General features: G+C 39.7%; 1 protein-coding gene across 10 annotated transcripts in view; it reads right to left on the bottom strand.

Moving 5' to 3' along the window:
- Nucleotides 1-12,200: 12,200 nt before the first annotated feature.
- Nucleotides 12,201-23,128, bottom strand: part of B3GALT1 (beta-1,3-galactosyltransferase 1) — a 541,267-nt gene continuing 530,339 nt past the window's right edge. For all 10 annotated transcript variants that reach the window (XM_047722211.1, XM_047722209.1, XM_047722212.1 and 7 more), the window contains one exon: nucleotides 12,201-17,144. In XM_047722211.1, coding sequence (XP_047578167.1) covers nucleotides 15,935-16,915 — 981 coding nt within the window. In that variant the 5' untranslated portion in view covers nucleotides 16,916-17,144 and the 3' untranslated portion in view covers nucleotides 12,201-15,934. The remainder of the gene's footprint in view (nucleotides 17,145-23,128) is intronic.

The raw sequence follows: 23,128 nt of genomic DNA, 5'->3' as shown, positions 1-23,128 counted from the left end.
TATATGATATAGGAGTCAAAGAAAAATCAAAAGGGACATTAAAAATATTTTGAACTAAATGCAAACAAAACCAAAATATATCAAAATGTATGTGATACACCTAATGCAGTGATTTAAGAGAAATACAGAATACAAAAAAGCCTATATTAGAAAAGGAGGGTCTAAAATAAATAGTCCAACCTTCACCGAAAAACCAAACCAAACCAAACAAAAAACCTTAATAAAAAAGATGAGATGAAACAAACAAAACTGAACAATAAGCAGAAGTATGGAAGTGAAACAGACTAAGGTGGAAATCAATAAAATAGGGAAATAAAAGCAATAGGGAAAAATCAATGAAGCCAAACTTGGTTCTTTGTAAAGATCAATAAAATTGATGAGTCTTTATCTAGGTTGAAAAAGAAAGGGAGAAGACACAAATTACCAAAATCAAGAATAAAAGAAGGGACACCACTACCAAGACTGCAGGAATTAAAAAGGATTATAGGGAAGAATATGAAAAATTCATGCAAAAGTAGTATATCCATACAATAGAGTACTTATCCAAACACAAAAGAGTGAAGTTCTTATATGTGCTACAACGTAGATGAACCTTGAAAACATTATGCTAAGCAAAAACCGCCAACACCAAAGGTCACATACTTTGTAACTATATTTATGTAAAATGTCCAGAATAAGTAAATCCACAGAAATAGAAAACACAGTAGTAGTTTCCAATGGCTGAAGGGAGGAGAATGGAAAGTGACTGCTGATAGGTCACTTTTTTTGGGGTGATGAAATGTTCTGAAATTAGTATTGGTCAACATACAACTATGTGAGTATACCAAAGGCCCTAAATTGTATATTTTAAAAGAAACAACTTTATTGTATATGAATTACTTGTTAATAAAGAAAAAGTGTCTGTGATTAGAACAGAAAACTGGAGAAAATGACCCCATCCCCCAAAAAAGACCCCAAGAGTTTTAAATTTGCTTCTCTTCAGTTTGTTTTCTGCACAAACTATGGTTAAAACTCAACCCAAGCCATGTTATTGCCCTCCTTAAAACCCTTTGAAGGCTCTCCAAGTGTGGTCTGTGGCATTCTTGGGATTCTTACTAATATTATAGATTCCTAAACAGATTTCTTGCTAAAAATGCAGATTGTTAAAAGCTTTTAGTGTCTTTGTTAGAATCTTTATTTTTCAAAACTCCCCTCTTTCAGTTCTTACACATGGTAAAATTTAAGAACCGCTCAGTTTGATTTTGGTCTAAACTAATTTGGCTTACAGGGATTTGTATGACTTAGTTCTCCCTCCCATTCCAGTATTAACTCTAATTCCATCTCCAGCTCACCATGCTTTATTCACATCAAATAACTTTCATTTCCTTGTATGGTTCATAGACAATTCATAAGCAAATGAGCATGGCTACGTTCTAATAAAACTTTATTTATAAAGATGGTTGGTCATATATACAATAGAATACTATGCAGCCATCAAAAGAAATGAAATCTTGCCATTTGCAATGATGTGGATGGAACTAGAGGTTATTATGCTGAGCGAAATAAGATAATCAGAGAAAGACGATTATCATATGATGTCCCTGATATAAGGAATTTGAGAGGCAGGGCAGTGGGTTTGGGGGGTAGGGAAGGAAAAAAATTAAACAAGATAGGATCAGGTGGGAGACAAACCATAAGAGACTCTTTATCTCACAAAACAAACTGAGGGATGCTGGGGGGAGGGAGGGTAGGGAGAGGGTGGTTAGGTTATGGATATTGGGGTGAGTATGTGCTATGGTGTGTGCTATGAAGTGTGTAAACCTGGCGATTCACAGACCTGTACCCCTGGGGCAAATAATATATTATATGTTAATAAAAATAATTAATAAAAAATGTGGTGGCTCATATTTTGTTGACCCTGCTCTAATGAATAAAGATCTGATACTTCAAAAACAGGGTATAGAATAAATAATCCTCTGAGAAGTAGCTAAAATCTCAGTTTTTTTTTTTTTTAAATTTTTTTTTTTTTTTTTTTTTATTTGACAGAGAGAGATCACAAGCAGACAGAGAGGCAGGCAGAGAGAGAGAGGGAAGCAGGCTCCCTGCCGAGCAGAGAGCCCGATGTGGGACTCGATCCCAGGACCCTGAGATCACGACCCGAGCCGAAGGCAGCGGCTTAACCCACTGAGCCACCCAGGCGCCCCAAAATCTCAGTTTTAAATATATATTTGTATATATTTGGTTTGAAATTTGTCTCCTTTAAGGTAACAGAAGCTCTATGAGAATAAAGATTGAGTTTATTTTGTTCAGTAGTATATTCCCTCTCCTAGGGCAGTGCTCAGTATATATTTGTTGAATTAATAAATGAGTTAAGGGACACATACTATCAGCACTGTTGCAGGAGTTGGCTCTAGAATTACAAACAATGGAAAATCAAAAAGTATAATGATGAGGATTTTTTTATACGTTTCGTTTATTACTACTTTCCCAGTGGTTGGAATCATGCATGGTACATAATAAGTGCCCAATCAACATTTGTTAAATAAATGCAAAACTGATTGGATAAATGAATAAAGGTGGATGCAACCCTTGCCTTCATGGAACTCTGTTTGGGTGGAAGATAGAGATAAGTCAATGGATAATTATCACGAAGTATGATCATTAGATTTAAAAAGACAGAGTGTTTTAAAAGCAAATAGAATATAGCTCAGAGTTGGTGGAGAGGAGTGTCAGGGAAGGGTTCTAGCATGATGGTCTTCTGAGCTAAGGATGAGAGATTAGGAGCAATTATCCGGATGACAGGTGGAAAAATGGCAGGAGGAAGAGAGGTTCAAGCAGAGAGGATAACGTGGAAAGCCCAGACAAGAGAGAGAATGTACTGAGTATGGCCAGACCACAAAGAAGTGAGAGATAATGCTTGAGAGGAAAACAGGATCTGATAAACTTATTTTTAAAGGCATTTTAGCTTTCATTCTGCAGCCTTGGGGAACCTTTGGGTTGGGATGAAATAATATGATCAGATTTGTGTTAGAATGAGGCGCCTTAGTGGCTCAGTCAGTTAAGCTCAGTCAGTTAAGCATTTGGCTCAGGTTGTGATCCCAGGGTCCTGGATTTGAGCCCCATGTTGGGTTCTCTTCTCAGTGGGGAGCCTTCTTCTCCCTCACCCTTTGCCTACCTCTCTGCCTATTTGTGCTTTCTGTCAAATAAATAAATAAAATCTTAAAAAAAAAAGATTTCATGTCATAAGAAGAAATTCATGGGAGAAAGGAAGGATGAATGGACAAAAGGATAATTATTTTCTAATAGCTAAAGGAAGTCCAGTGACCTGTCCAGGATGGGAATGGGTAGCCTTAGGAATGAATGAGCTCCCTGTATCTGGAGTTAAGTAAAGCAAAGGTGGATGAGCATTCATCTGAACTGAAATTTGTTGAATTAGAACACAAAAGGGTCTTTTGGCTACTTAGATTTTTATGATTTATGACCTTTCTCCTATCGCTATTAAAGAATGAAATAAATTAAAAGAAAAATTAGAATAAGAGGAAAATTAACTTTGTTTTGAGAACTGTTTGAGACCTTGGAATTTTCCTTGAGATAACAGAAACTTTAGTTAATTTAGTTATTTAGAAAGTGCTTACTGAGCTCCTTTTCTGACTCTGTTTTTGGTGCTGAACATACAACATGGACAAAGCAGACACAATGCCTGGCTTCATAGAAACGATGGTCTGGAGCGGGACATAGACTAGAATCAAATGAGGCTGGTTCCCAGATTTCTAACTTGAACTAGGGCTAATGGGCCCAATTATTGAGATAGGAAAATTGGACCAGGAGCAGATTTTGAGAGAAGATAAATAATGTCTGCAAAGTCTAAGGTTAGTAATCATTGTTCTGATCCATTCTAAAGGAGCTCATCTACTCTTTAAACATGAAGGACAATGACCCAGAAAATTCTCTTCTTATAACAAGGGATTGACATTAGGAACTATTTGTGACTTAAGAATTATATTTGGTGAACTTCCTATTTAGAGAGACGATACGATATAATCAAATGCATTAGTGAAAGATTTTGTATTTTGAGAAACTCTACACCTCTCATACTATGTCTGCCCATACATGCATGCTTCTTTTGAGTTGTGGAAAGACCATAAAGAATATTGATGAGCAAATGCTGACTTGAGTCTTGAAGGCTGAGTAAAATGGAGGTGTGATGTAGGGAGATTAATCACTCCAGACCATGAAGTAGCTACCTTGATACAGGAGAGAAGACTTTTTTTTTAAAGATTTTATTTATTTATTTGACAGACAGAGATCACAAGTAGGCAGAGAGGCAGGCAGAGGGAGAGGGGGAAGTAAGCTCCCCGCCAAGCAGAGAGCCCAATGCGGACTTGATCCCAGGACCCTGAGATCATGACCTGAGCTGAAGGCAGAGGCTTAACCCACTGAGCCACCCTGGCACCCCCAGGAGAGAAGACTTTAAACAAGCCCTTGTTGAACACTTCTGTGACGTTTAATAAAGTTAAGTGAGAGGTGCTTTCACCCTACCTATGCAATTGCTGAACAGTATGGAGATTTCAAACCATATCCAGTTGCCCATACATAGCTGTAAATACAGATTAGACATGGCTGCTGACTCAGGATAGGGGGCTGGGACAGGTTTGCTTGCTCAAAGCTTTTCAGCAAATTCTATAGCCCATCATTCAATCTACTCTTAATTTCATAGAAATATATTTTAAATTATTTTTTTTTAAAGATTTTATTTATTTATTTGACAGAGAGAGATCACAAGCAGGCAGAGAGGCAGGCAGAGAGACAGGAGGAAGCAGGCTCCCTGCTGAGCAGAGAGCCCGATGCGGGACTCGATCCCAGGACTCTGAGATCATGACCTGAGCCGAAGGCAGCGGCTTAACCCACTGAGCCACCCAGGCGCCCTATATTTTAAATTATTAAAGCTATTCAGAGTTTTGTATAATCTTCCATTTGAAGAACGAAAGTATCAGCATGTAATGTAAGTGAAACTTACTGGTTCTTGTTTCAGGTTGGGGCTTAGACACAATTTACATTGCAATGAGAATGGATTTAGTATTTGAGAGACTTAAACATAAGGACTATATATGCATTACTATGTTTCTTTTCTAGTTAACAGACACTAACCAACGCTATTCTAATCCATTAGGTTTATTCATGAAAGAACAAAAATGCCGATTCCATGGACCAAACTATAAATAATGCTGCCTTGATGATCATGGGATCACAAATTCTTCTATAGTGAACTAGCTTCCACTAAAGCTTTCAGGAATTAGGAATTCTAAGAAATATATTCTGATTTTTAATAACAAGGAAGCTTGAGCTTTTAAGAATGTTCAACAATCCACTCCTAAAATGTATAAACACTTGGTAATAACATTGTGTAATAAACATTGTGTCTGATTCCTGGTTAGCCTTCAAGAAATATATACTGAGTTAATGGTTGAATGAATGAATATGCTTTCATGGGCTTTCATCAATATTCTGCCATCTACCCAAGAGTAATAAAGCAAAATGATAGTTTCCTCAACTGAAATTGATTTTACAGTTTATTAGAAAGCTAATGTAAATCTTTTTATTTTGATTTTGATTTTAAAGCTGGACTTTAAACCTAGGTTGCCTCAATTTGTACCTCCTTCTAATGTGGAGAGAACAGTATCCAATAATCTCTTTCTCCACTGAAAATGTTAGGGATTTCACTTATTACTTAATCTAGGACTATGGAAATCCAAGCAAGTCCAGTCTCTGGAGTTAAAGCACACCTGCAAAATTTAATGCAAAAGAATGTAGCATTTCTGGTATGGACATCAGGATCAACTGAGTATAATTATAAAGCAGAAGTAAGTAACAGAAAACAAGTGAAAAATTAAGCTGATATACAAGAAAATGTGAATGGACAAACACCATTTTCGAAAAAGCACAGTTTGACAACTCCCTCTGGGGGACTCCTCCCTGTTTTAAACTTCTCTACTTAGAAGAAAATTTGATGGAAAGTGGCTTGGTACTTTTCATAATAGCAAAAACCAAGTAACTTTGGTCCACATAATCTGAAAACAGGTGAATTTCTCTTCATCTTCACCTCACCCTGAATAACTGCTTTCTGTTCCCTTCCTTCCCTTCCTTCCTGCTCTTTGTTCACTGTCTCTTTTAAAAGTTCTCACTGTCTCTGTGGCTGATTCTTTGTTACTTGAGTCATTTTCTCCTCCATTTGCCTTAAAAATAAGAAAGCATGTGCAAAGCCTTTGCAAAGTGTGCTTTGTGTTTTTGTTGAAAAACATTTATTTATGGCTACGTCTGATGTAGGTTACTTTTAGATTCAAAGTAGAGGGACAACCCTCCCTCTGAGGATCCTGTAGGCAACCTTGCCTATGGCAGTTAAAAGCATTCTTGGATGAGAGTTTCTGCCTAAAAAAAAACCCCAGTTCTCATGTTTCGCCATTTATTATTAAGTAATCCTGATGGTTGTTCTAAACTTATTTTTTTTTTTTAACCTATGCCTAGATTTTGAGGCTGTTGTCCCAGGTATTTGCACAGTCTTTGGACTGCAAATCTGGATTCTGCATCTTTTTTTTTTAAGATTTTATTTGAGAGAGAGAGAATGAGAGAACAATTGAGAACAGAAGGAGAAGCGGACTCCCCACCAAGCAGAGAGCCTGCTGCAGGGTTTGATCCAAGGACCCTGGGATCATGACCTGAGCTGAAGGCAGATGCCTAACCAACTGAGCCACCCAAGTGCCCCTCTTTCATTTTGTGCTAATCTTCCACACTCGTTTATTACTTCAAGCACTGACTGCCTATTTGGCCTTAGGTGTATTGCTAATATAAGCCTTTAAATGTGTGTATACTTTAAAACCAGAGTTTTCTCTTTTGTTTTCAACATTGTGAATCGTATCGAGAGCAGCAGGATATAATGGAAAAAAGCATTTGAACTCCAGTCAAAAGACCTAGGGTTTGAATACCATCCTTCCAGTCATGAATTTTTGACAATTTCTCTGGCTTTTAGATTCTTCAACCTCAAAATGGTGCCAATAATAAATACTGGGTTTCATTTTTGGGAGGGACCACTTAGCTTCTGATATCATGCCAAAAAAGCTTCTTTTCTCTTACCCTGTTCATCGTTCCTCCTGAAGAGGTCAGATTACTAATCTGAATGGTCATATTCTATGACAATGATTAGTCACATTTATGCCTGTGCAGGGGTCACTATTTGAGAGAGTTGATACAGGTGTTTCTCTCTTGGCTGCTTTCCTTCTGTTCCTGTTGCGTCCATGATCTAGTACCAGGACTTCTGTAGCCTGTCCATACATCCTTCCCTTCTCTTCTCTATTATGAAGTCTTCCTACCTTAAGCTTGGTAAGAGTATGTGATTGGTGGAAAGATGAAGCTATCTTTGACTTGGACCTAAGCTATGAGTGCCAACTTTGTTTTTGTTTTGTTTCATTTTTAATTTATTTGAGAGGGAGCAGACCACAGAGAAAGAGAGTGAGAGAGAGAGCATGAACGGGGGTGGTAGAAGGCAGATGGAGAGGGAGAAGCAGGTTCCCCAACGAACAAGGACGCCAACATGGGGCTCCATCCCAGGACGCTGGGATCATGACCTGAGCCAAAGGCAGATGCTTAACTATCTGAGCCACCCAGGCGCCCTGAGTGCCAACTTGTTTTCAAGATAGGATCTTTTATTGGGCTATTAGACACTGTATCAGCAAAATAATCACGTGACACAACTAATGAATCATTGAACACCATATCAAAAACTAATGATGTACTATACAGTGGCTAACTGAACATAATAAAATAAACCAGTTTAGACAAAAAAAAATAATAGCATGATATCTTAAGTAGATTATTTTGCCTCTCATTGCATTTTTTTCTTGGGTGTATTGCTTCTTCTAGGACTTTAATCTTTTCCCATAAGGTCTCAGAGAAAAATATAGATAAGAAATCAAAAGAATGAATTTTTAACCTAAGACTGCACTAGAGACTAAAACCTCACCTTAATCCTTAGTACCTTTTAACAAGTTTTTGTGAAGATTTAGAGGCAATAAGTGAAAGCCCTTGGTAGGGTCCATAATAGATGCTTAAAGCACGTAAGTATCTCTATCAAGAATCTTCCCTTGAATGCTAGGGTCTTGATGCAAGACTGTCAGCATTGTCTGAGAGCTTATCAGAAAATCAGATTGTACCCTGAACTACTGATTTGCATTTTAACAAGCTTCCCTTGTAATTACTAGGCATATTATAACCCGGGAAGCATTGCCCTAGAGTGTGTGTGTCCCTCAAGCTGTGGGTCCTGCCCCGGCTCCTGTTTGCCCCCACAGCCGTGCTGCTTCTAGCTTGGATTGCCCGTAGGACTGAGGAGGATATTGTTACAAATGGCACGCTTTCCACATTAACACAGATATTTCGGTCAATAAAGTTTGAAGAGAAAACTGTGGTTGTGAAGTTCTTTTCTCCTAAAGGAGATGCGGACTAGCACACACTGAAGAGACCAACAGAAAGAAAGCCTGGGCAGACGCAGAAATAAAGAAATAGATTGTAGCTTGAGATCGGTGTGGAGACACCCCCCAGGGTGAAGAGGGCTTGGCTTCTTCATGAGCTAGCAAGTGATGGATGCTTCTCCAGAGGATCCTTTGCTTCCAAGAGGGAAAAAAGTATAATTGAACTTATAGATTGTTCTTTCTACTTTACAGAAATGTGTGTGTGAGTTCTGAAGCATAGGAGGTCTGTTAAAAGTTCCTTCTGAGCTGGGCTAGACTCAGAGTGAAGGGGGTTATAGATTTTTGACTTCTACTTTCTTATTAATATTCATTAGATTTGGATACTACCCAATCAATAGGTGGTTTACTTTAAAATTCTGGAATTTTAATCTGTACTTTGTTATTTAACTATTAAAAAAAAAATTTTTTTTTTTTTTTTTTGGTCTTCGATTTTCTTCCTTTCTGGGTTTTTCCTTTTCTTTGTACTAAATTTCCATAATGCATTATTGGAAGAAACTTTTTCTAAATATTCAGCATTTTATATGATGACCACTGAATAAAATGCAAATCTCATGTAAAAACAGAAGTTTGGAAAGAGATCAGTGACTGCCAGGGGCTGGCGAATGAGGCTGATCAGAGAGGGGCAAGAGAATTTGAGAGGTGATGGAACTATCCTGTATCTGGATTATGGCGGCCGTTACCCGAACGTTTCATTTGTCAAAATTCACACACTTAAAAACTTAGGGGTGAATGTTAAAGTATGTAAATATAACTCAAAGAGAGTGAGAGGGCTAAAGCAAATTAAAATAATTACACAGACTTCTACTGGAACAGGGATGGGGTTAGGGGTGGTGGGAGTTGGGGTGTCCATCCTTACCTTCAGAGGCAGCATGCTGCCCTGGTGCCGGACACAGCCTTAAAGCTAGAGGGCCCGGGCTCACTCTGTAAGTTACATAATTCTCAGTTGCCTCAGTTTCCTAATCTGTCTATTGAGATAACAGTGACATCACCTCATGGGGCTACTGTTAGGATTTAACAACAATAGACCAGAGGAACGGGCCCTGAAAATTTAAGGCTTTGCAAGGGGAGAAAGTCTCTGATGCGTTCTTCTGCCTCACCTCTCTCTGGGTGAGGTCATCCCTGTCTCTGCTGAAAAATAGTCTTCATCACAAACCCCCCACATGTAAGGCTGCCCAGCCTGCCATAGCAGGAAGCTGCTGCTGAGTAAACGCTCTGGAATAAACCTCAGAAAGAGAATAAATCACTTTTCACGCCATGCTCCCCCCAGGTGAGGACTGAGGTCATTGCAAGAGGCATAACAAATAGTCGACATAATGTACCAAACTAATAGATTCTATAAGGAAAACTAAATGGAAAATTTTTCTTGAGTGCTAGGCATCTCTGGCTGAACAGACAGTGAAGCCGGTATTATTATAGATGTAGTTGAATCAATAATACTTTTTCATTCATTTCTTTTTTATTTCACAAAAATGCCTATTTTAACCAGCAAAGAGGTAAGGAGATATGATCAAGGGCAATTTTTCTTGCTCACATGGATTATTTTCTGGGACACATCGTTCTTCTAAATAGCCCCATTTTTTTTTTTCCCTCTCAGAAATGTATTCAATTCTCTTCCAGCAGTGTGAATTTATCTGGAAAGCTTTGACAATCAATTAAGTAAATGAGAAAATAGAATGCTTGTAATTATGATAATCAAGCTATATGAAACCCACCCTCTTAGGTCTAATACCCACACATCTTTAAGCAATATATTAATTAAGCTCTGGATAATTGTTACAATTAGAATCAAGTTTTTATAATTTTTAAAAATCACCCAGAGAGGAAAAGGAAATATTTTAAAAATATATGCAGCTGCCGGTTTTTAATGCAATTCATTATCATGACTACATTGTCATTTCCCTGTCTGCATAGAAACAATTCCAGTATGCTTTAGTGATGTGATTTCTCATTTACAATTGGAGGAAATTTGTATGTAACACCTTTGTCAGATGTTTCCCTCTTTCTGTAAGCCAGAGGTTGGCAAACTTTTCCTGTAAAGGACCAGATAATAAATACTTCAAGCTTGAAGGCTAACGGGCAAAACTGAAGATACATAAACTTGATGAAATAACAAAAAACAGATCTCCACAGTTTCTGTATTAATAAAATTAAAATATAGTAAAATAATAATTAAGTACTTTTTTTGCAATACACATCTACTGAAAGGAGAATTTTTCTTTTTAAAGATTTCATTTAGATAGGGTGAGAGAGAGCACGAGCAAGGCAGAGGAGCAGAGGGAGAGGGAGAAGCAGACTCTCCCTGAGCCGGAAGCCCAATGCAGGGCTAGATCTAGAACTCGGGATAATGACCTGAGCCCATGGCAGACGCTTAACCAACTGAGCCACCCAGGTGCCCCGAGAAGAGCAGAGTCCTTACCGTTGGGAAACCATGTTGCTTAGTTAGGGTTCAATGTTTGTGTCTCCCCTTCTTGAGTCTTTGCAAACGTTCATCCTGAAGCCACGCTCAGCCTGGGGGCAGCAGTCCTAGAAGTGGTTCGCAGAGGGTAGCTTGCCAGCCTGTGAGCAGCATTCTCAAAACTTGAGCGTGCTGGAGAATCACCTGACTGGCTTGTTAAAATAGATTGCAGAGCCACACCCCTAAGTTTCTGGTAGGTTCCAGGAATTTGCATTTCGAACCAGTTCTCACTTGGTACGAATGCTCCTGGTCTAAGACCATGCATTTACAGCATTGCTCTTGATGTTGGTCCTTTAGAAGAATCACACTGAATACAAATCCATATATTATATGTTTTCATTGTTAACTCATGTATGTCAGCTCACCTGATGGACTTAATTGCTTGACCTCTGAGGTATAGCGGTAGTAAATCCAGTTAAATGTCCAATAACAAGTGAAGACCTATTTAGGCTAATTCAGGGTTGATAAGAACAGGAAGTTTTGTCTCTCTCTCTTTTAAAGGTTTTATTTATTTATTTATTTATTTATTTATTTATTTATTTGACAGAGAGAAACAGCAAGAAAGGGAACAAAAGCAGGGGGAGTGGGAGAGGGAGAAGGAGAAGCAGGCTTCCCGCTGAGCATGGAGCTAGATCCCCAGATCCCTGGGATCCTGACCTGAGCCGAAGGCTAACGCTGAAAGACTGAGCCACCCAGGCGCCCCAGGAGCTTTTGTCTCTTAAATAGCTATTAGTCTCTTGCTTACAAAGTCAGGCTTCAGCAAGCAACACCTATTTGTCTGCTGTAAAGAATGCCTGGAGAGCATTTTTCCAGTCTGAGCAAACTTTTACTATAGGACGCAATATTCCAAACGATATATGTGGGTGACACGTAAGAACGACAGTTTCGCCTTGAATTTAATATGTCCTAATTCACCAAGCACGTTGTCAGTATAATGCTCTCTGAATTGGAATCTATTGACATGTTCAACCCATAGAATTTAAAACAGAGAATTTCCTGAGGCCACCAAGGGGTGAGGGAGAGATCAGTTTCCTAAATCCTGAGCAGCCTGTGATCTATGGACCAAACACTCTCTTAGTTGAGTGTTTAGCTACAATGGGCTCTTGGGATAAGGTCTGGACGATGCGAGCTCTGACCTACATGGAGGTTGAAGAGAAGGTTAATGATAAACAACGGGGCGTCGGCTCATCTTAATGATCACAACCCACCAAAGGGATTCTTTCAAAAAAGAAGCAAAGAGGAAAACATGTTCTCCTTCTGTTTATTTGTCCCAATGGTTTAAAAAAAATCAGCTTTATGGAATCATGATCTTCCTCATGACAGATGGACTTAAACATTGGCATCGTGCTTTCAATCAACAGTTTACGTTTCAAGAGGAAGGTGAAGAAACTGAATGTAAAGACATCTTCAGCATCTATTCGTCGTTTTTTCAGTTTTATAACATTGATACAAAAAATAGTATTCTGATTAGCAGCTTGATCGGCAACCCATGTAACCCTAAATAGTACTACAAACCTGGAGAGTGCACTTTTACAGACGATTACGTTTGGCGAAATAGTATGTACAATTCCCACAAATAAATACATAAATAAACAATCATTCATATATAACGATATACCTAAATGTCAATTATCATCAACAGGCGTTTCTAGTAAATTACTTCTTTCATTCACAAGTTACTTGGTTGCTTATAAAAACTATCCTCACCTTTACAGAAGAAATGACATAATCAATTCCCCGACTAAACCCACATATTAGGAAAGGTAGAAAAAGAATCCCAGAAGCTTTATGTAAATGTTCCATTGTGTTTTGACAGAAGAGATTCGATTGAAAAACTCCTTCCTTAGCTTCTCCGTTAAGAGTTTGTTTCCCCAATATCATCACACAAAGGGGTTTTCTGAATTTCATCCAAATCAAAAAATGATCTTCAAGTTTTGATTCTCGTTATTTAAAAATACGATATTATATGTTGAGACTGGCATTTGGTCGAATATAAGAAGACTCAAAGCCACGCAAACTAGCCAGCAAAGATAAAACCTTTTTTCCAAAAATAAATTTAAAAAAGAAATTGTAAGAATACAGATACTAAATATTGATACCTTTTGTTATCCAGTGCATAATGAACAAAACAGGTAGGGGGATAGTCAGAAGGTTTTTATAAAAATTGTCTGAATGACTCCTGGTACAATACTGTCTGAAACATTTTATGTAAGAGAAATGAAAATACATTTAAAAATGGCTTAAATAATTGAAACAATTTGGCCAGTGCCAGAAAATTAAGAAAAGTAGAAAATTAGAGCTTTTTCTCCTGATCACTTGACTTAAACATTTTTTTTTGAACATTCAAAAAATGAAGGGCAAACATGCTTTTGGCTATTGAAACACTGGACAAATGGCCTTGCCTTATCAAGCTCCATGCAGAAGAAAATGTACATAGCAAGCAGATTCTAGCTATACATACAAGGGAGAAAAAAAATGCCTTTAAAATATATACATATGGTCTTTGATGACTATTTACATGTTTGTCACATGGGCACTACCTAGCATAAAAAAGTTAGGAAATAGTTCTTTAAGACATATGATTCTCCGATTTTTGCTTCCTTTAAAGATTAGGGCTCTATTTATAATGTACACACACACATACATAGAAAACAATTCATAGATGTACATATATGATGTTTATAATGTGCAATTCCTTGACGCAAAGGTGGCTTGGCTGAGCATAACGGTAAGTGCAAGATGGTAGTAGAAGACACAAGCTCGATTCAGCTAGGTGCCTGATATGTGAACCAAGTACAAAGTCATGAGACTTTTCCAATGACCGGAACTTACAGCCGTTGAGGGTTGGGGGTTAGAGAGGGGCTCACCTTGTGTTGATCCATCTCTCCCCAGGCTATCTAATGCTGTTTTCCAATCAAACTCGGCAGTCCGGCTGACTATTTGATGAGAATGTATTGAAGGACAGGAAGACCTGTCTCATATTGCATTCTTTTGGGCTGGGGATAAGAGATCCAGTGTTGTCAAGAAAGAGGCCATGACTTCCATGCGTTCATTTTGTTTACTTGTTTGCTATCAACTTCTAGGGGGAGCTTCAAAAGGTCAGGTTAAAAGAAAAGTTATATTCTTTCAGTTGCAGGGCTGGCTTTGAATGAAAACAAGCAGAAGTTTCCTAATGAATAGATGTGCGATGTGTGGGTTTGCAGGGTGCCTATTCTCCTTCTGATAGAGAGGGACTAGCTCTACTGGCCCTCAAAGTTCTTACTGAGAATTCAGATCAGTGTTTCCTGAGATCTAAGTCGATGGGATATAATACATTTTGCAAAGCATGTGATTCAATTATTGTAATAGATTCTAGCCAGAGGCTCCTCTCCAAAGAAAGGCAGCTGCCTTCACTTTCAGCACCCTGGGAAATCAAGGCATTGCACCGAAGTAAAAACTCACTCATTGAAACCAGAGGAAATGATAGAGAAATTGAAGCTTCTCCAAACACCTAAGATATCCAGGGAAAAGTCAAAGTTTTAGAAGAATCAGATGCAGTAATAGTTCAGGTTTGATCTTTATGCTGGCAGAAGTTATATTTAAGGTGATGTTACTATTACTGATGACCATTGTTGTAACTAATTATTTGAGCATTTGGCATAATGCATGACACTTTGCATTAGCACCTTTTAAACTAAGGATCTCAAAATACTTAGCAAATGCAATTTGCTCTCACAGCACCTGTGAGGTAGGTTTTTTTTTCCATCCATTTTACAAATGAGCATATTAAAGCACAGCAAGGTTAAGATGCCTGCTCACATGACCCAACACGTATGATGGTATCAAGAGAAACTGATCCCAAGCTTCTCTACCTTTGCTTCCCATGAACCTCAGTCACAGGGCTTCCAGAGCCACTTCTGGCCCTAACAGCATTGCTGCTAGACGTACCTAGATGTTGCTGATGTTAGAATATTACATCTATCAACTGTAGGGCTAAAGCATTCAACAACATTGGGACCCATTGAAAGATTATCTCACAGGCTTTGCAAATGTGTGGGAGAGGCATCTTACACTATTGCTAAGCTTGCTTATGTTAATTATAATGCATACGTAAATTTGTATTATCTCCTCGTAATTTATCGTTTTTCTGCCCTCCTACCAATGTATTTCTACATATGTGCCTTCCCGAGCCAGAATCTGTAAAATGCACTTAGCAACACTGTATGGAGGGAAGCAGGTGAGATTACATTTGGCAAAATCTCCTTGGAGGCACCAGATAATGTTTGTTTCAAAAGACCAAAAAAAAAAAAAAAAAAAAAAACAAAAAAAAAACAACTTGTTTATTTTTTTAAGTAGCATTTTATATACATTTCACCCGATGACCAGGTTTAATCCTCGGATGAGTAAGCAGAGTTGTCTTCCAACCATACGGAATATTTGATTTTCAAGTTTAAATTTCCATTTATTTAGCTGCAACCTCCCTGCCAGGTCTAAGTTCATTTCTTGGTAGAACGGCAAATACTGTAGACATTACATGGCAAGAGATGTAAAAATTCAATGTAACAGCACACACAGTATTAATAATGACACGGGGTGTGTCTTTCTGACTGTATTATTTCTGAAAAGGTGTTACTTACTTTTATTTTTGCAGAGGTGATATGAAGACATTACCGCAAGTCTTGGTTTCCCAGAACTAGATTTTTATCTCAGATGCATGGTATGTAAATTCTAGCCATCGTTAGGATGTTGCTTTTTGAGACAAATGCAATGCCTCAGGACCTGAGACTGAAATCTGGCCCTTTTAACTCATGGATTGTTTCTATAACCAGAGCCTAACATTTGTAAATGGGCAATCCACAAAAGAAACTAGGAGAGGGAAGCAAAAAGCTTTTTACAAAACCCCTACACCAGTTCATTTCCCCTGGTGACACCAGTAAAACACCAACACCCTATGCCCCATTTCTTAAAAAAGAAAAGAACTGTATTTACATCAGTAAAAGTCCTAACATCTGAGATGTTTCTTGCTTGACATGTCATTCCAGATTCTGTGCATTTCTTCTGGAGAGATCTGATGCACGGTGATGATGCGGCGATATCTACACAAACTGTAGGCCATTTTCCAGTGATTGAAGCCACTGTTCTGGAAAGGATGTATGCCCAGTTTTCGAAGACACAGCCCCACATAGACATCTTCAAGGTGAAGCAGCCTTGTATGGAGTGAGGTCTTATAAATGAGTTCAGCCACATCAGCTGAAAAGATATAGCCAGTCCCCGAACAGAACGGTGGGTAGTTACTGTCAGGGTACAAATCCCTGGGCATGTACCACTTACTGCGGACGTCCCGGATTGGCCCACCATTGATGACATAGCCAGTAAAATACCTTCTTCTTGGCTTGGTGGAGGGCTTTAGGAGTTTGTAAATAAGGTTGTCCATGTTTACAAAAATGTCACTGTCTGTTTTCATGACATACTTGGCTTTTGAACAAAAAGTCGCCACCCATCTCATTCCCATTAATGTTTTGAGGGTAAGGTTATGGTAGGAGTCAATGAAGTCTTCCACGATGATGTCGTGGAAGATTTGGCTCTCTTGCTCCACCATCTGATTCAGAACCGGATCGGCGTTCTTGCCCAGGAGGAAGAGAGTGGCTATCTTGATCCCTTTGAAGTTGTTCTCATCCCCCCACGTCTCTCGGATTGCCTGGCGGGCGTCAAATTCTTTGTGGGTGGTGCTGATGAGGATAACAAGGAAAGGAATGTTTTTCTCACATTTGTTGGGCTCATTTATAAGAAATTCAAAAGAATGTGGGTTTATAGGTCGAGTTCTTATGTTGCCAAAGGTGAAGTTTTTCCTGGCAACTGTTAGGTGGCTGAATGGCTTGGAGCCAGTGTAGGAAGAAGTGGGACGAGTTATACTCAGATACCAGAGGGCGCTGGCCCAGCACACAACTGTCAAAACGTAGAGGCAGGAGACCTTTGAAGCCATTGTCTTGAGAGCACGTCTATTCCAAATACGGAAGAATATGCCTTCTTGGCATTAGTTTGTTTTCTTCTTGCAAAGGCAGCATATTACTAATAAATCCTAAAGTTCGATAGAGAAGTGTGAGTGCGGGATTGTCCATGGGTCTTAGTGGCGGTCTGGCATCTCTGCGTTCCCTTTACTTTCTTCCAAATCTGATAGAAGGTTCCATGATGCATAAATCTTCCTCTTAACTCTGCAAAATCAATAAAGTACAGTTGTCGTTCAGATTTATTTAGTCACTTTACATCCTCAAATAAACATAATAAGGGTGTTAGAATTACCCATGATAAATCGTAAACGTAATCATTCATTTCCACCACTACTGAAAACTTCCTGACATGACCATTCTCCCTTTCCTTCACTGGATAGAGGTTATTTATGTTTATTCATACCCAATTAATAAGTATTAGATTACAAACTCCAGAGGAACATGAAGTACACTGAACATTACTAATTAAAAAAGACTTTCCCTTCTTCACAAAAGCACCTCTTTGCTGTTAAATATCTTTTGACACTGAAGTCTCTTCTTTCAAGCAAGAGAGGCTCACACAGGGCCTCCTATCTCTTTTCCATGCTTCTAACTCTAAGTGTTTGCTTGCTCAACTCTGATGACGTAGTCTGTTCTCAACATCCCTCTTGTTTCTCTAGCTCTATATTTGAAAATGTGTGCATGACCCCTGGAAAATCTCTGCTCAAATGGTCTCTCTGGGCTCTGACTTACAATAATTCCTTACTTTTCCTCACTTTTTCCTAACTTTGGTTCCCATGAATGTTAGTCCCTAATTCTCAGTTTCCTAGGAGGCTTCATATGAAGAAGACATTTACCCTCGGGCATGGACACCATCACCCAAGGGTCCTTTCAGACAGCTGGCAGCATTCATTTTGGAGTTGATCTAAATGGTATCATGTTTAGTGGTTTTCAACAATTCACCCTGATGTTCCTTTGGTGAAATTATGCTGGCCCCTTTCAATCCTTTTTATACAGTTACACTTGTCAGTAACTACAGCAGGAGTATAATAAGAGACGCAATTGAGCTTGGGGCCACAGATCCAATGAAGATGGAAAGAATGCTTTAATTGGTTCACATTAAAAAGTTGTCTTTTGGGGACGCCTGGGTGGCTCAGTTGGTTAAGCAGCTGCCTTCGGCTCAGGTCATGATCCCAGCGTCCTGGGATAGAGTCCCACATCGGGCTCCTTGCTTGGCGGGGAGCCTGCTTCTCCCTCTGCCTCTGCCTGCCATTCTGTCTGCCTGTGCTCGCTCTCTCTCCCTCTCTCTCTGACAAAATAAATAAAATCTTAAAAAAAAAAAAAGTTGTCTTTTGGAACTCTAATTCTTTCTAGAACTTGAGCTGCTCTCATAGCCAGTAAAAAATATATGGCAGGCTACAAAGTCCATTCATGTTAAAAATTGTCTCTTCCTTCCCAGTTAGAGCAAAACGCAGTAGCCCTAGAAGACAAAGATGGCAGATCATGGTTATCAACTTCAACAAAGTCCGCTTCAGAGAAAACTATGCACTTAAATGGACAGACTGTGTTGAAAGAATTTAATTGGGATTGCAGATTGAAAATCAGGCTTCCAAGCACAATATTCATAATGAAATGAAAAGACATGATGGGCAATAGCAGAGATAACACACATCCTCTCACGGAAGCCAAGAGCTGCCTGTGAATAGATGATCCATACGAGACCAGCAATAGCTCAGTGTGGTTACGGTTCTAACTAAATGAATATTAGAACGGCTTCAAGCAGCATGACTCTAGGCATAGGCAGGCCTTCATCTGACGCATAATAAGTACTCTCTAAATAGAAGCTCCAGTATCCTTGGCTCCTGAAGGAAATGTCCGCTCTAAGGTGTGCCATAGCTGATAAAAACGACGTGATGTGTGGCAAGCTTTGAAACTTTAAATAGCAAGCGAGACGAAGGGAAAAGCCCGCAATAGAGTTTAGAAAAGGGCTTCTCAACTTGGAATATATAGACAGCAGCTCGATCTGAATGCCAAAGGGGTGTGAGTGAGTCTCAAGGTAGCACTAGAAACCAGACTTTCTCTGTCATTGTTCCAGGCTAGTTTCTATTTCTTGGAAGCCTGCCGTTATCATCCTAGAGCCCTTGTCACTCTTCAAACTTTCCTACTAAACTGTGAGTCATCTACTCCTAAGCCGCTATACCCAAAGTACACACTGGAAGGGGCATCTCTAAAGCTCTCTTCTCGAGCCCCTAGTCACACGGGGGCCTGTGAGGTAATGGAAACATGGAAGCAGAGCTTCCTCCTTGAGGAACAACATGGTCCAGGAGGAAAGATTTCCTGTAAATGATTAAAACAGAGAGATAGAAAATTTCCTCACGAGGCTTCGGGAGGACACAGGAGAGGTGGGCTGGTGGGCAGGGTGTGGGCGGACCAGATCCTGTCATGCAAACTGCGTACCACATCTCCACAGGGTGCCATTCCCATAGACTGAGATGTGAATCGTACTCCTTCACCCCATCCCAGACTGAGACAACGAGGTACCTTGGGGAAGGCGCCATACAAAAGTTATCTAAGCTGAGTCTTCAAGGACAAGTACGAATTATCTGGATGAAGGCCAGACATCTGAGGCCGAGGGAACTACCTATACAAAGACATGAAGTGAGAAGCACGGGGTGTGCCTAGACTGCTAGTTATGGAGGAAGGGAAGAGGACAGGGTGCCAGGGAGGAGGGTGGTGATGGTGAACTTTCAGGCTCTCGAGATGAGCAGGGGGTAGATGGTGAGTGGTGAATGGTGCTCAGGAACTGTTCTGAGCTGATCACCCATCTTTGCAATCTAAGGTGTGTAAGGGAGGATTTTACCATCACCGAGGAGTAAAACATGTCCACTGGTTTCAACAGCAATTTATTTTTCCTTATTAAGGATTTCTTTTTCCCACAGTTCTATGCCCCAGAGGAATAAGTGACAATTTGTTTTCTTTGACACGCTTCTGTGTGATTTTCTGGGGGAAGGGACTCCATAAGTAACAGGTACTTGGGCGATTTAGAAAGATCTAAAAGAGGGAGAAATGTAAGAGAACTAAGTGAGAGCATGAATAAAGTTTATGTATTTAGGAACACTTTTCATAGAAGAATGAGCATTCTTTCTTAGACAGCTAATGAACATGGCACTTCTTCCATTGTTATTTCAAGTCTTATTTTATTTTATTATTTTATTTATTTTTTGTAGGTTTCATTTTAAAAAGCCTGTAGTACGCCAGATACTGAGCTATGAGCTGTGCACTCCATGCCCTGTATTTTATAGAGCTTACGGTGTTATAAGAGAGGTACCATCTCCATTTTACAGTTGAGAAAATGGAAACTCAAGAGATATTAAGAAGCTTGCACAAGATCACACAGCTAGCAAGTGACTAAGTGCATAGTCATCTCAAGCTTCCTAAGGCCCGTTAGGATGATGGGCAAATTCTTGCACGGGTGAGCACAGGGTGGCAGGATGCAACACATGCTGCTTGTCTCCCAGCCGTCCACACGTTGCCTAGTTCATTCTGGTTCATGACACACTTCATGACACCAGTCCTATGGGGATCCTTGATCATCAAAAAATGATGACTTGCCAAGAGCACATGAAAGCTGGGTGTGGGGGGCAGGGTGGGGAGAGCTGCAGCTGTGGAAGGACTTCAGAAACACGTTGCAGTTCCCTTTCTCCGAAGCCCCAAAACATACGCATGTACTCACACTCACACACTGAAAGAGTCACTCTTTCTACCGACTTTTTTTCAGACAGGAGGACAAAAATAAGCACAGTGTTATTATTACATCCTGGCCCCCAATAAATGCAAGCAATCACCAATAAAAACAGAGGATCTGAAATGGGGAAAAGAACCAGCCTAGAATCTGAAGAGCAGACAAAGATAATGTGTACCTATGGGAAGGGGTGCTAGAAAGCATCCTGTTTGCTTACAATGAAATAGATTTCTCACGTGGCCAGAGAAGAGCAAATACATGCCTCTGGAACAGAAATGGCAATGTAAGCAAAGAGAAGAGAGGGTAGCAACAGGTTGCATTTAATTCTAAAGCATCATTTTTTGTACGTTGGTTGAAGAAGTTAGTGTTGGGCAAGATGTCCATGCTTTACTCCTTGAGCAATCTGAACTTGCCACGTGGCTTTCTGTGCCTCTGTAGCCTTAAGTATAAAACAAGAGGAAAAATAACATCTACATTATCGCCAACAACATTATAGCTATTAGCGATTATCATTGATCCTGCCCTTATTTTATACTTAAGTTGAGCTTCTGGGAGATTTGTTGCTAGTCGATTGGTACTATGCTATAAAGAATGGCTTCTAATGGCGATGACGGGATTATGTCAGTTGATTAGTTCATGATTTGGGGTCCAGGGTACCTATGTCAGTCAATTCTTCTAAATCCATAGGATTGTGGTCAGTTTTTTGGTCTAGCGAATATACTGTACAGATTGCCTACTAGAGAATTCTGTTTTCTTCTTGGAAAAAAACAAAGGCAAAAGCCCACCAAAAAGCAAAGAAAATGTCAGCTGAAAAGTTCTAGGGAAGAAGCTGATGTCACAAAGCAGAATCCTCTGGAGGGTTCTTTCAGTTTCACGAAACTTAAAAAAGTCCCGTTTAACAGACACGCTAATGTATTAAAATACAACGTCGCACATGGGGTATTTGTCATTCCTTTTAGCAGCCCTACTACAACCACAGACGCTGATGACACATTAACTTGTCATCCGTTAAATACAAATCCCTCCAAATGGAAACATTCCTCTCTAACACTTGAAAGATTTCCTCCCTGGAGGCCTTGCTGTATCACAGACTACCTCATTCATAGAACCCGTCAGTAGCTAGCCACCTTCACCTTTCAGGAAGTTAATGGGGCAGAATTTTCAATTTAAGGAGCACATGTTTCCCCTAGAAATCACATTGGATAAGCTGTTATTTTGAGTAATTTATTTTTTAAAAAGCCCCTAAATGTACCCAAATTCTTCTCTTGCATGGCCAGAAGTTACTGCAGAGGAAGTGGGTAGAATCTCTTGGGCGAACTGTGCATAGTTTGGGATGTCAAGTTCATGTCCTTCTCTGTCATGGTTCAGGCAAGTACAATCAGTACTGATTTCCTATGCCCCGGTTGCCACGGAGTTGGTGTGGCTGTCATTCCAGCCTCCCTGCACCCATGGGTAAGGCTGCTCGGGCCCCTTCTATTCCCTGGTGCCACAAGGAGTATAAGAATAATAACCCTAAGTTCTGATTTCCCTTGGATTTCCAAATCTACTTCATTTGTTCGTCAGAGACATACTGAACACCTGTTAGAGATGCCAGGCCTTGTTCTACAATCTGGAAAGACACATGGGGGCTTACTTTCTAGGAAATGTAGGCAGAAAACAAACACATGATAAATGAATACAAAAATAGGTTCAGGTAGCGGTAAGTGACGCAAATAAGTTGGGCAATGGGATAAAGACTGAGTAGACATGGGAGGGGAGCAACTTTAGATGAACTGGTCACTCTCTGAGACGGTGATATCTGAGCTGAGAACAAAAAGCTTTATGATCTCCAGTCTAGTCATTGAATCTTTAACTAACTTTTTGGCTCTCTGCTTGGCTCTTTGGGATTAATCCTTCGTTAGGAACATCCTTTTGTTTTTTGTTTGTTTGTTTGTTTATTTATTTATTTATTTATTTGACAGACAGAGATCACAAGTAGGCAGAGAGGCAGGCAGAGAGAGAGGAAGGGAAGCAGACTCCCTGCTGAGCAGAGAGCCCGATGCAGGACTCGATCCCAGGACCCTGAGATCATGACCTGAGCTGAAGGCAGCGGCTTAACCCACTGAGCCACCCAGGCGCCCAATCCTTTTGGTTTTTGATCTCTGCTCCTATTTTTTCTTTTGGATCTTCTAGGCTTCGTGTTTCCCAGTGGTGGCCTTTTCACCCACTCTTGAAAATGCCTTCAGCCTCTAGAGATGTAGGTTATTGGTATTAGTAGGTTATATGTATTAGTTTGCTAAGGTGGCTATAAGGAAGTCCCATAAGTTGGGTAGATTTATTGTTTCATAATTCTTTTTTTTAAATTAATTTTAGGCAGTGAGCTGAGAGTGCAATATTGGTTTCTGGAGTAGAATTCAGTGATTCCTCGCTTACACACAACACCCAGTTCTCATCCAAACAAGTGCCCTCCTTAATCCCCCTCACCCAT

Source organism: Lutra lutra, chromosome 3, assembly GCF_902655055.1.
Source record: "Lutra lutra chromosome 3, mLutLut1.2, whole genome shotgun sequence".
In the NCBI taxonomy this organism is placed as follows: Eukaryota; Metazoa; Chordata; class Mammalia; order Carnivora; family Mustelidae; genus Lutra; species Lutra lutra.
The sequence above is the reverse complement of the archived record's forward strand: the minus strand, read 5'-3'. Positions and strand labels throughout refer to the sequence as shown.